This window comes from Lottia gigantea (assembly GCF_000327385.1).
Source record: "Lottia gigantea unplaced genomic scaffold LOTGIsca_12, whole genome shotgun sequence".
In the NCBI taxonomy this organism is placed as follows: Eukaryota; Metazoa; Mollusca; class Gastropoda; family Lottiidae; genus Lottia; species Lottia gigantea.
The window spans coordinates 1,912,615-1,927,854 of NW_008707225.1; the positions used below are offsets into that span (position 1 = coordinate 1,912,615).

The 15,240-nt window shown below is 32.2% G+C and overlaps 1 protein-coding gene across 1 annotated transcript in view; it reads right to left on the minus strand.

The window, feature by feature from the left end:
- Positions 1–13,842, minus strand: part of LOTGIDRAFT_212426 (hypothetical protein) — a gene marked incomplete at both ends in the record, with an annotated part of 33,257 nt that extends 19,415 nt beyond the window's left edge. The window contains one exon of the mRNA XM_009048131.1: positions 13,645–13,842. Within this exon, the coding sequence (XP_009046379.1) occupies positions 13,645–13,842 (198 nt within the window). The remainder of the gene's footprint in view (positions 1–13,644) is intronic.
- Between the last annotated feature and the right edge of the window lie 1,398 nt (positions 13,843–15,240).

The following is a 15,240-nucleotide window of genomic DNA, read 5'->3' on the forward strand; positions in this document are numbered from 1 at the left end:
CGGCTAAATTTTCTATATTTAGTATTTGTGACGGGATTCCAACCATAAATTTATTTCTCTTCTATTTTATAGCGGGTGTATGAACCGATTTTGAAATAACTATATATATGTAGTCTAAATTCTGAAATATCTGAAAGTTCTGAAAAAAAAAACTGCAAATTGAACTTTTTTTTCTCAAAAATAGTTGTCAGTTCATATGGAAATACTTGAGTGAATACTGTGTCTATTGAAATTAATGGAAAAACTAGGAATTGTAGCCTACAAGTTTAATAGAAATTGATGAATCTGTGAACAAAAAGAGACATGCTTTTTTCCCCTTACAATTTGTGTTATTTTTTTTAACAATGTTTGATGTTAAGTTTTAACAATGATTCTTCATTACAAAGAATACTGTATTATATTGATTTTCATCACCTAGATTTGACTAAATTACTACATAATACGTATTCAGATCTGTCAAATTCCAAGAATAGGAAAGGTCAGTTTGTAAAAGAGAGCTACAATGATGTCAATAGTGATTAAACCAATTGACCTACTTTTTACAGGTATCAATATCTGTGGAATGAAATATATATTGACTTTATCTTTTTGTCGACTCAAATAACCACTGACAATATAACTAGCAGTAGGCGTAATGAACAATTTATCTAAATTTTTATGTATTGAAACCACACATTTCTGCAATGCATTCTATCCAATTAGTAAAATTTGCGTGGAATATAGGTTTGCTATACGAAGAAATGTTCCTCGTGGAATTAGAATGTGTCTTAGCTATATTAGATAGTAAAATTTGGATTAAGGTGTACCAAAGGCGACAAGTTAATACATTCGGATTATGTTTGATAAAAGAAGATACCTGAATATTATTACTTAAGACTCTTGTGATGATATTTGTCATGAGATTTGTGTAGGTCTATTATATTTATCATCTTAAGCTCCTAGAACACGTGGGCGACGTTCCATCATCTTAACCACTTTGACGGATTGTATTATCAACGTGATGGTTTGTTATTCTGCATGACAATGCATGTGGCGGAGTCAGCTCTGTACCGCTTTTATCAAATGCCGAGAAGTCTCTACTACAATGGTACTGTTGGGCATGTAAAGGGTTAGCTGTAATAAGGATAATAAGGTCGCTTAAAATATTTGTTTCAGCGCTTAACTTCCGCTACCAATATCACTTTCTATAGTAGTACGCACGTTGCCTTCACTTGAAAAAAGAACCTACTAAATGTCATTTTTGATTAAAAAAGACTATCGTTTTTAAACGTTTTACCAGTAGCCGTAATCAATTTGAAAAAATGATGACTCTAAGGCTGATGGTCTACTTGTATATTAATAAGCATTCTGATCACAGGAAACTTTCATTGTGCCTTATGCCCATCAAAACTACCTCAAATTGAAGATGATTATTTCGTATGTATACGTCAGGTGATGTTTTGACTAACAACAGTTCATTGTTAATAAATTATAAACAAATCTTTCAGAATGATATTCTCAGTTATATCAAATATAGATATAGATTCAATCATCCCATGTACAATGCTAGTAAAAGGGTGTTAAACACGCTGGTTTTAATGATGATTACACAGTGAGCAAATCCTATTAATTGTCTAGATTATCTCCATTAATTCTCTCAAAATATATATTATAATTAATAAATAATCTGTAGATCACATCATTTATATCATATTAATCACAATTATCATTACAAAATATCGTGATTAGAACGTGACAACATCCTACATGCAAAACGTGTAAAATTAGGTTGTGGAAATTTGAAAGAAGTGACACCTGATAGTCAGTTTCAAGATGGAGATGTGGCAATAGTATATACTATAATAGTGTACAAATTTAGTGAATGTACAACTATTTCAATTATGTTGCGAGCAATTTTAATCCAGATCGTATGCATTACTTCGTATGACAACTGATACAGGACTACCATTGTGTTAAGAGATTGCATCGTTGTTTCCGTCCTGACAAGTAAGAGGAAGGTAATTTATGTGTTGAACATAAAGACGGCTTACTTTGAATCGTGGGTACCATGCTCAACGGAATATAACTTGCAGGCATCAAATCATCTCATTTCCCTTACATTAGTTATGTCAGCAAGTTCTTTGTATGAATATTTGATCAAATGAATTACTTAAAACTGTTCGATGTTTGGAATTCTATTCTTTAAACAACCACATCTATAATCAGAACAGTGATCGATTCGTGTTATTTATAATGTCATTTACATGATAACATTTTATCTTCATGATAGGTATTGAACAGTTCTACAAATAGATGGGAAGCCATCTCTTCCGTTGGAGCTAGACAACCATTTACCATACTAAAGGTTACATTCATAGTCAATTTCCATTACGACTTCACCATTTCCCATTAAAAGCAGGCAAAATTCAGACATCCCCTGATGAACATTTAGCTCAACACCTCATTTATATAAACAGTATAGAAAGGGTAAGTGATAATTAGGCTATTTAGGCCCTACAATAAAGACTGAGAGCTCATAGACTGTATGTTCAATATAGAAAATATTTCCATATGTCCAATGATAAAAAGGTAATTTCAATTCTTAACATGGCATTTGTGTCTGGGTGCCAAACCAATTCGATAAGAAATTGACGTAGTAGCCTATAAAATGGCATCGCCAGAACATTCACAAGACATACTTTAAGGCGGACACCATCATAACACAAACATGTACTTTACATGATGAAGAGCAATGGTATATTAAAGCTGACTCTGGAAAGTGAATGTGTTATAAAGTAGCCAACGCACCAAATCTTACTTCTTGAAAGACAATAAAGCAACCCTGCTGAAAATCAAAGTGATTTAAAGCACATCCACTGAAAGTCGTAGTGTTTTAAACAAGACTCATTGAATGTCGAGTTGTCAAGAGTGTTATAAGGCTGATATCATGAATTTCCAGATGTACCAAAAACGGCAATTTACCGTTTGAACGGGAATGCAAAATAAAACAAAAGTGTTTTTTGTCGAATAGGCTACTAATAGATTGATTTCTAATAAAAAGTACATCAGAGTCATAAATAAGCAGTCTTTTATTCAAAAACACGCTCAAAGTAAATCAAAAGTCTTTCACAAACAGATAAACAGCTTTGTTTACATTAAATTTTGTGTCTGTTATGCCATTAGAGGCCTTCTCTTTTATACATAATTTTCTCCACATTGCCCACATTTTATTAATATTGACAGAAATTCAAGGGCCTGTGGTCATATTTAGAAGGAGAGAAATTCGTAGTTAAGCGATTGACTAAATGTGTTTTAAGTCAGACCACCAGTCGGCCTTCATCCTTGTGAATCTTGATTGCCTATAAAAAATTAAAAGACGACACGTGTATATTGTGTTGAAACGTTATGTGCCCTATACCTTATTAAAGAAGTGTGTTATATTCCATAATATTGTCTTGTGTTTTGTGATATGTTAAAAACGAGGTGTTAAAATTTAATTTAACCTTCTTTAAAGATTGACGAGAAAGTGAAGGTAATCTAAGTGAAATAGAATACATGTAGATGTTGTAGTGCTCTGGGGCTGTGATTGAATGATATTACCAGTCTTAATTAAACTGTGTAAAGATTTCTACATGGAATCTTGTTTCAAACTTGACAACTCTTCAGTTCCAGGTTTAGTTTAGTAACCTAGGGATATGGTCTGACACAGACTAAAGAATGGTCGATTTCGATAGAGGCAATATCTTATTTTATACTTTTGCATTCAAATTGTATTCAACCATACCCTAGCCTCACTCTAACACACCTGTACTTGTGTTAGATCTGTTACCCACGCAATGATTGCATGATCAACAATTTCCACTGCGTTCGCTTCTGGAATATTTAGAAGATTAGTCTCGAAACAAAATCAGCATGTATATAAGGATATAAATGTATTGAAATAAGCTTATGTCAAAGAATGAGAAACACAGTAACATATATCCGGTCGAAACAATGCATCTATCATCTAACTAATATATTGTTAAAATTATATTTGTTTCCGGCATGTTGTCGTATGTGTTCTTTAAAGAAGTGTTTTGTAGTGGGGCTCTGTCTGTGGGATCATAATAGTATCAAACAACGTGTAATCTATTTTGGCTCGAAGCGAAGTCTCAAATTCCAGACAAAGGATTTGTATGGTACCACGAAGAGGTTGTTCCGAAACAAGACTATGTTTGCTATATTTTGTTATTGTTTGTATTTCTATTTTTTAATCAATGTTGTTACATTTTGTTTTTGCTTTTTCTTCCATATTTAAAACTCAATGTTTTGGTAAAAACAACAAAATCAATAATTCAAGATGTACCAGACTCAGACACAGAATTGAATAAATGTAATATTTGAAATGTAATGAAATTAATAGAGTTTTATGTCCTACTTTTCTGCACCTGATGGCCAATAACAACGCGTCGCCATGCAGTGTGGAATGAGGGAAATCTTGCAGCATTATTCTAATTTATTATTTTCAACCGTCGAAGAATCTTTATGTTTGATGTTGAATATGAATTACGTGTATGTTTTTTTTATAAACTATAGTACGATATGTTTCGTTTATTTTGCAATTTAACCTTCGCTAAATAATGAATCTTTTGAATTTTCACCTGGGTCGTAATGTTTCAACCGTCTTAACAAATCGGGAGTTTTGATGAAATGTTATCAAATGTTATGAAATGTTACTCGGCATTAGAGCTCTAATTCTGTGTAATAAAGCAGTTCAATGCCACTAATGCTTTTTGTTGTGGTGTTCAATATCAGGATAAGATACTTAATTAAACTCTTTAAGCGCGGGACTTTTAAATATCAAGGTTCATTAATAATTCGTTAAGGAGTTTTTATTATACTTGTCGTCATTCTGAAAGCCAGTACTCAACATTAGGTTGTAGAAAAGCTTTATAAAGGTCAAGTCGGATGAAAGTGAAATATTTTTTTCATTATAGAAATCAAATTCTGACTTCAGACAAAGTAAATAATACCCCATAAATATATATCACAACTTTTTCCCTTATTCCATTATATTCAAATACAAAAGAGAATGTCTCAATAAAATGTTAAATGTTTGTTTTTATGGTGAAGAATTAGTTCTAACACAAAAAGACTGGCTCCATTACACTTATTTAGTCCTTGAAGGAGAGCTGTCTGTAATCACGCATTCGTCAAAATAGTCAATCAAACCTTTACCAATGGGTCCAAGGTAACAGGAACCTTATCAAGAACAGGATTGGCTTCAAGGTCACCATAATTGTAAGAATTGTGCTCAAAATTAAGTTTTACAGTAGGTAAATATTGGCATTTTAAGACTTCGGAACAATGTCAAATGAAGAAATCATGATGGCCTTGCTTCGTCATAAAAATGGAAATGTGTTTTTATGAATATAATCAAATTTCGTTTTATTTGAAATTTATTGCTATTTTCTATCGTGCTTCACGTTTTTTTAGATGGGATATAGTGTAGGCTATATACACAGTTTTCTTTATGTTGAAATTTCTTGAGGATATTTCCTATCTTAGTATTACGGAAGGTGATTGAGTGGTTGCTTGTTGTATATGGAACAATAAATTCGGTAAGTCATAAACAATGGATGGTTGATAAATAAACCAAGTTGGCATAGGCCTACTAACGAACCGAACCGTAAAAGAAACCCGAAATCCAAAACAACATTTTGGCAAAATATTGGCAGCAGCTAATGAATTTTTCACGTGAGGAAGTAAATCAATCATAAGTGAGTAAGTATTTCATAATGAAAAGTGGATGAATTTAAAAAGTTCAAGGGACGTAACTGATGAAAATACACTTCTCCCATTTCAATAATCAAGGGAGGAAACTGATCACAATAATCTACAAGATGCGAGATGGAGTATATCGCAGCCTTCAAACCTACTTTCTGTGAGATAATATAATGACCAATATTTACAGATTGCTAAAAATGACCAAGTTTTCTTCTGCAAATTTCTTCTGAAATACCACAGGAGATTTAATGATCAAAATGACAACTCGTCAAACCTTGCTAGAGCTATAATAAAAGAGCTCTTAAATTCTCTCGTGCCATCACCAAATAATATATATGACGTGAACAAACTGAACAAAGAACAGAAAAGCTTCTTTAAGATTGCGTAAAGGTATTAGTGTAATGCGCTCTAAGTATAACTGTATGAATACAGATACTCAAAGTACAATACCGACATAGGCTGAATGCCCTAGCAGTAATCGAGGGAATTTGAAGATGATTGGCTGTCTGGAAGTGAATGTCTTGGAGATCACTAGGGAACTTTTTAACCTTATAAAAGTGGATAACAGTTTATCTAAAGCCAGAATATCATTGAGTCTACTTAAAATGAATTTGGCTTATAGCAAATACGTAGGGGAAATTAAAGTATATGCACGATAAAATTATTGGTCAAAGAAAAAAATTTCGATGCTTTTTCAAGCGAATATTAACCTAAAAAATATGCATCATCATTTCACACGTATATTCCTAAAACGAAATTATTGTGTACAATTGACAATATTGTGCTTGTACTAATCGAAATTTCTGTAATTGGATTCGCGTATTATTCGTTATTTTAGTTGGAATTAAGCGTGGATTGTGTAATATTAAGCATCCTTTTCTATCAAAATATTTAAACTCTTGTATCGCGTTGTATTTAAGTCGTCAATAGCATTAGCTTATGTTTCTTGTATCCTTCTAAAAAGGTGTGTGTGACAGCTTAATTTATCTAATGGGTCTGTGAAGTCAGTTTCAGTTCATATATGTCAGTAGAGGGAGTAATCCCTGTTTTGAAACATAAGTCATGTAAAACGACATCAACACTTATAAATAAGTTACTAATGGACGAAATAGTCAAAACCAATAAATAAACCATTATAATCTTTCTATTTAAGCAGAAAACATCGGGTTTTATTGGAAGTTATGTATCGAAATATACCATTAATTTGAATAATATATAACAACAAAATAGGCCATTAGGATTCTTTTTAAAGGGACAACTGGGGTATCCGAAAGATGAACGTCTTGTTTATATAATCTGACACCTTGACATTTTCCGTCACAGCTGTGCGTAGGCTAAACGAAATGGACAGGATGATTGAGTCTACTGTATACACATGACGTCACAAATAGATATTCAACGACTTGGATTTGAAAGCTGAAAAAAAACGACCGGAAGCCGTGAACGTTATTACTGAATAGTCTAGTGAAACAATTCACATTTCTGAGGCCAAGGTATGATTTACTCCCAGAAATGCCCCATCTGTCCCTTTAACTGTTTAATATAATTATGACATTTCCATGCAACTCCTTAAAATACTTCAATTATACCCTAATATACTTCAACAACTAGGTACTTATAGTCGTTATTTGCGTCACACCTTTTGTCACTTACTTGAAACTATTGACTGTATCAAGGGATGCCGTTAACAATACTTTAGATTTAAGTTCTATATTTTCTTCTTTTGATCACCTCAGATAAGATCTCAGACCTTTGTCAACATTTCGGCATATATGATACCAGGAATTAAGGAATAAATAATAAACATATAAAGGTCGAGTCGACATTGCCTTTCTATAAACTTCAAGAGGAAAAGTCAATGATTCAGAAAGCCCAAGCGACTTCTACATCTATTACCAAACTATGGAATATCGCTGTACAACCATTAATAATCAATAAGACGAAATTCTAGCTGACTTTCTGGTCGTCCCAATGCACTGGATAATACAGATTCAATTATGACAGATAAAAGCTTTCCTCGCCATATTCCTTAACGGTTTTGTAAACAAATCACGTTTCAGTAAACAGATCAATATACACTGTTAATCATTGTAATGAGGATATTTTTTCTCACAACGACATGCATTAAAATGTAAAATGAACATGACACTGCTTTCAGGAATTAAAATGTCAGTAGAGAGAGTAATGTTCTTTATATAAACCTGTAAATAGTGTTGACCTATACAGAAATTTTAAACATATCATATTTGTCATGTAACACGACATCAAAATTTACATCAGCATGAACATCGTACACATTTCAAGCATTGTATAGAGGTTTTTTAGTGTATCTTGGAAACAGCTTCTATATGCATCAGTCCATATTTCCAATTCCACTATAAATATGCCTTCAGTGTCGTCACTACCACTAAACTGGTAATTTATTATCTAAATGCCTTCACGATAGTGACGTATATAGTACTTATAAAAAACGAAACGACAGTTTGAAAGACATAAGTATCTTTTTTTATTTATCTATGAGCAAACCATTAATGTACACTTTTAAGAATTGGAACATTTTACAAATTGAGAAAAGAAAAAAATCAATATATATGGACTAATTAACAAGTTTTCTCACTACAATAATCTATAATCTCCACACCATAAACAATGAAATGACAGCAGCATAACAAAACAAGAGAACACAATAAATACACTCGTTTTTTAAAACAGAAGGACTATAAAACAAAAATTATTCAATACAAAACTAGTACGTATAGGCACTAAGTAACCAAATATTCTTGTTGGCAAGTACACCGCACAAGCGCTGAGCGTTCCAAAAATGATTCAACGTTTTGGTATCTGAAAAGTTTTTTCTTCTTTATGTGTGAAGGAAGTTGTGAGATGTAAAACTAAGCGAGAAAGACATCCGATAATATTTATGGACTATTCATATCGACCAAAATTCATCAACAGTCTAGTCACAAAAACAGACAAAACATTCATTAGACGTAGAAACAAAATTATCACATTTCTCAATAAGGATCAATTCGAGATTAAAATCGTGACCAAGCTGTGGATATTAGGTTTTGTTGAAAGAAAAGCTAAGTCCATACTACCATCCGTTTTATTGTTCTTCATGGCTTCATTATTATATTGTTACCGGTTATAAATATTGGAAATAATAAGGTTCCATATTAAATCCAAAATTCGGTGAACCTTGTATGTCCTTATATGTATTTAATATTAGTTCGAACAAATGACAAGTCATGTTCGATATGAGCTTAATAAATTACAGGGATACAGTAAGGTTTAGAAACAAATAGCAATCGGCTTAGTTCCATAACTTTTCAGGACCTTTGATATCATTCGTCAAAGCAAATAATACTTTGAATACATCGGTTACCTCTGGATTGAAAAATTTGATACATGATTCCAGCAAGTATGAAATCCCGACAGGCCTTAAAAGCATATTGCAGAACAACTTCAAATTCCAAGTAGCCCTAAGGCTTGACCCTTTGATAATGTGTATTTTCCATTCTTAACTAACGTTATAACTTCAAGGAAAGTAACTTGATTGAAATTTAAAAGTAGGTCAAGATACATGAGGGGTGATTATGATGGATTTTTTGTTGTTCTTGTAAATGATTCATGAGATGTCTAAAAGATTTTCAAATTCTTGGAAGTGAGCACCGTGTTTATAGGAAATGCATTTCTTTATTGTATTTGTATGATTGTAGTTATATTTTAGTGCGCATCACATGAGTTGGATAACATAATACGTATCCGAGCAAAAAATGAAAAGATATAGCCAATTCTTGTATAAGTTAAGAAAAGCTATTTGACTATAAAATGTATTCGTCGTGAGGTCTTCATATTTCGAATCGCCGAGGGCACAAGAAAAACTAAAAACAGGAAGGTATCTAAATAGTATACAGGATGACTGATAATGATCAGCATATTAATTACAATTTTAAAGTTCTAAGGTTATCGACATCTCTCAAACTCCTATTAAATACGGTCAATATCATATCCGAGAACTTCAGTTTTGTTTCAGATCACTAGCAACCATGGAATGGAAATGTAAGTGAAAAGCAAATCTTGATAACAGAAAGTGGCCATTTCGTGCCAGTCTTGTCTTTCGTAGATTGGGATATAATTGAACATTGATCTTTTTCAGAACGTCATTAGGCTTGAGGTTCGATATTTCATACGTCTACGTCCATTATTGAAGAATACCAATTTCTCTAGGTAAAGGTCGTCTATCTGATATTATTTACATTAGGCAATAAGATAGGAATCAATACAGCAGCTCAAGGCAGAAGATTTAATGAAAACAAATATAGCCAGTGATTACCTCTAGGTCTAGGAAGTAGAGAGAGAGGACTAGTTTGTTGATAATTTCTATTTTTAATAAATCTGCGTAAACAATTCTTTAATTCAGGGTAAAAACCTTAATGCTTTTTGATTCCAAAATCGGTGTTGCAAGACATATCAATTACTCGCGTGAATGCAAACATAGCTTTTCTTGTGTGATGATGGTAAGTATGGTGATATTACTTTTGAAAGTGAGATAAAATAGTCGCCTTGTTCTCTTTTGCTAGCAAGTAATAATTTTATTACATATTGCTCATCGAAAATTTTAAATAATGTCCAAATAGTGCTAAGTGGTGTCTCCAAATTAATGGTGTGTGAGTAATAATGCATTTTTTGAACAATTTGTATGGTTCACAGTTGTTGTATGACATGAAAAACTATCATATATTTAATATCTTTTGTGTTATATTTTTGTATATCTGTATAAGGAAAGGCTGGGTTGATCTACGATACAAAATTGAAAAAAAGATAACTTGTTCGCCGTTGCAAAAGGCTAGCCATGGTCTTGATAGGAATGGACATTAGGAATAGAGAAACCAGAAAACGTTAGTAATAATATACTTTTATCACTTTCAATATATAACCAGAATAACAAATAGATTCTCTTTTATACAGAATTATCTTGTCAAGTAGAACACTGAAATAGTTTCCGATTCCGTCATTATCAACATTAAATGGGAAATTTGTCTATATCATGTGACGTTATAGATCTTGCGTTACAATATTTATCACGTTACTAGTGCTGAAATGGCAGTGATAAAAGCACAATCTACGATCTAGTTTTTGTAATCTAGAAAACCAATCATATTCGATAACGTAATCAGAAATTAACGGAAATAAAATGTGTTTCGAATAAAATGCTTCCATTTGCAAGAAATTATTTCAATGACGTCCATTTCCTATCAGCGAGAGAAATGAAAAACATTCGATATAAAATTTATTTAATTTAATCCAAAAATATAAATCTCTTTATATGAATCTTCCTCGAGAAGCAGATTAAATACTTTCAAGTTACTGATTTTAAATTTTGTTAACCATGTAATCTGATTAGAAATTTGTCAAAATCGTATCGAAGCTTAAATTCCATAAAAACAGTTTTCAAATTAGTTTATCTAATTTTAAAGTATAGCCATCACAGATATATCTTATGTCCACAATATATGTATTTAAATCCATGATGTACAAAGAAATCAATATTCCGACCCTTTCAAGAGTCCAGCTAAAAAATCAACTTCACTGTAATAGGTTCTGTTGATTTGGAACGTTTTTTGAGCCTTGAAGCGAACAATAACTTCAGTCTGGTTAATAATCTGAAAAGGCCTAACAATGGCAGTAACGCTCTAGAGAACGTCCAAATCAGATAAACCAAATTAAAAACATTATTGGTTAGTACAGTTTTTCAGTTTGATTGATCTGTAAACAACTTCATGATGGTGATGACGTAGTAATCTTTGCCTTCTATTTACTCTAGAAAATTACCAATATGGCCTCGATAGAATAGAATTCAATGTTGTTTACAAACCTAGGATGGATGAAAGCCAAAATGCTAACATAATGGAAAAAGAGAAATTAATTTGTGCGAAGGATTATAGAACCTGCTTCGTTTCTTTAGTGTATTGTGTTGGTATTAACTAGAACTCTTCAAAACATACAGAATTTGAATAAAATATTGAGTATTTACAACACGTCTATCAAGTAGCTTAAACTGGGACAATTAATTTGATTTGAATTTGAATTTAAATGTCCTGCACAACCTGAAGGCTCATCTTTTGTATGTCACTATCTACGGATAGACTCACTGTTATGATAAAAGGTGAATAAAGTCAGCTGGTTGTTGCAGAATTATTTTGTGGAATGAAAAGGAATCATTTTCCGTGATACCATTCATCGACCAAATATCTAGTTGCCAAATTTCCTGTGATCAAATGACCTACAATCGTTACACTTTATTTACAGGACAATGTTATGTATCTTCATAATCGAGATTAATCGGATATTGAGTACTATTCGATTCAGTGACAAAAAGACGTCTCTTCGCGGATGAGAAATATCATGGCCTATAAGTTATGGTTCTAAATGCACGAAAGGGGGTTTTCATATCATGTTCTGTGTGTTTGTGGCTATCAGAAGTATAATTTTAAAACCAACAGTCATTGTAGCATGATTATTCATTAAATTATTGCTAAAATAATTCTCGTTACAAATACAGTAGACTAAGTTGCCAGGAATTAACAGGGGCGACATAATGATGTATCATCTGTTTGCAATAAAACTTGACAAGAAAGTGTAGGCTGTAGATCCTTAAGATCTGTTAAATCATCCAATCTTGATAGAGACAAATCTTTAAGGGAAATGAATGTAACTTCGTTTTGTAACAGATCCAAATCTTGTTAAGCAATACTCACTAAAGAACAAATATTGTGATAGGATCAAAGCACTGGACAAGGTCGCAAGAACAGAAATATGATTAGTCGATATATACTAATTATCGAGTATTAATTATTAGATATTAATTATACTCCGGAGGGTGTGTTAATAAGCGTTCTTCGGCAAGCTGTAATATCCATTTTAACAAACAAGAGACATAGGAATTGATAAACCAACACTTATTAGCGGGTTATTTTATTAAAAAATGACATTGTCTGGCAATTAAATACATTTTAACCGCAATGTGATCTCGTGTAAAGCTATACATAAAACAAAGAGAACCAAATTTCCTGCTGAATCCTACCAGTGGATTTCCTGCATTCAGAAAAATCCTACAAATTCTCTCTCTTCTTAATAGAGAAGATGCAATGTGGCTAAAAACTTGGCTTGTTTTAGTATATGAAAATTCGAAATATGATAGTTATGTCATAGAGTGGTATGTCCTTTTTAAAATAGAATAGTTAACATATGGAATATAAATATGTAAAGGTTTTTATTATAAAATAAGAGAATAAGCATTTTATCATTAAAGTTTTAATTTTTACCTTTCTACGGGTGCAATTGGACTCTACTTCACATAACTTCTGAAATGAAACCGGAGCAAGAACCTTGTCTCCTTTTCACTTATTAAACGGCTACAATTTGTATGTATATATTTTTGATATTCTCAGCACTGGACAAATTTGGTATTTATATATTGTAGTTGATTAATTGGGTTTATTATTTTAAATATGTTAAAAATAGCCTAAAGAAATTCATACAATTTTAAAGGTTAAGAAAAAACAATGCCATAAACGTGAAACGAACAATAAGAACATCAAAACATATTTTGAAATAACCATTTAAAAATGATTTCAACTTTATAGATACCAGTAGAATTGTTTCCGACACGTTTGATTCTCGTCATATTTCACGATACCCTACGTTCCTTTACAGAACTCTTACAAACGTCATGAGATATGTAAATAGCTTTATAAGAGATCATCAATTATCATTTTATAATGGACAAATTCTAATCACATCCGGCATGATCAGTTTTCTTGATAAAGTAATAATATCTGTACCACACAAACAACCAGACATTTAATAATTAGTTATGTTATATACGTTACTTACCGGTGAAACATAAGAGAATCCTGTTCTTTTGGCTATTTGTTTGGCCATGGCTGGTCCACCAGGATGGTCGAGTTCCACAAGCCATTGGTTTGTTAGTACTTCGACTGGTTCACCCACAGTCTGTTGTGATCCGAAAAAGGAAAATAGGACGACTACGGCTAAAATAGTTCTATATTTCCATATTATTAGATTAATCATCTCAATTTGAGAGATTAAACAAGTTGAAATTTATCTTGGTTCCTGAACACGTTTCAAATTCCTTATTTTTTATCTTCTTTTTTAGGTTACTTGCTTCAGTCCTTATTGAAAATATAACGAACCAAATCTATCCCAGAAGCCAACTGCTCATCAAATATTCCAACACTGTCCAAAGGTTCTATAGATTTATTTCATGTCAAACACTGATCATGTGACCATTGACGTCACTAGGAAATAGAAAAATCGATTCTGGTAATGGCAACAAGAATGACGGAGTACTGGAAGTCTCTTGTAGGTTAGCTAGCAGTAACAACGCTTGCCAATCAATAACAGTATCGAGAGAAATTGCCTGCTGCGTTATATAGTCAACCATTCCATTTAGTGGTCGAAAGCTTGAAGCTCTTTTAGAAAATACTTGAATGTTTGTGACACAGTTCTTGGTATGGTGGAAGGTGTTGATTAGAAGACAGTTGTACAAAAGAGAAATAAATCCATTTATTGACTAACAGTTGACCCATGCCTCGTTAGTTTACTTAATTTAATTAATCTATTGTCAACAGAAAACCTCTCCATATGGAAAGACCGTTCAAGGTGCATTAGGCGAGTGAATAACTTATCGATACGTTAAATTAAAGTAAGGTTTAGATGATTAAGAGCTAAGAAGAAGATTGATCAGAATTAACACATTTCAAACAAAGTTGTTAACCGATTATGACATTATTGGTTTCTGAGACTAAAATGAATTTTCACCGTGTAACCGAATTAGCAGTCTATTTTCATTAACAATATTTTAGTAAGAAAGTCTTCAAACTGTTAAGTAGAACTTATATGATATATTTCTCTGACATTAATTAGCTGCTGATTTTTCTGTTGATCACACATCATATAGCCTAACTCTGGACTATTGTAAAAAAAAAATACGACGAAAGAAATTCTTTCCAGCATAAAAATTTATGAATTTAAAAGTGTGATTCTGATTAAAATATTTCATTGAGTTCAGTCCAACTTTGACACATGTCGTCAAAAATTCTGATAACCTTAAGTGATACATAGTTTCATATCCAGTTCTTTTAAAAGAGGTATTTCGTGATTAAAATTAAATTTCATTTAATGTATGTTAAAAATGATGCAGTGTTGTCTCCCTTCATAGTGATCTAATAGTAAAAAACTTAATTCCGTTTCGGATTGAACATATCCTTGCAGCATCTTATGAGTTCACTTACATGACATGACATAAAATACAATATCTATAGTATCTTTTCGTTGTCTTATCTGTACTATTTTCTAAGCCAAATCTGTAAGCAAACTCCTGCATAATCCTTTTCCTTGAAACAGTTTCTGCTTGCGATCAATGAAGTGGGATAAATATTGAGGCTTCGCAGATCGTGACAAGTTAAA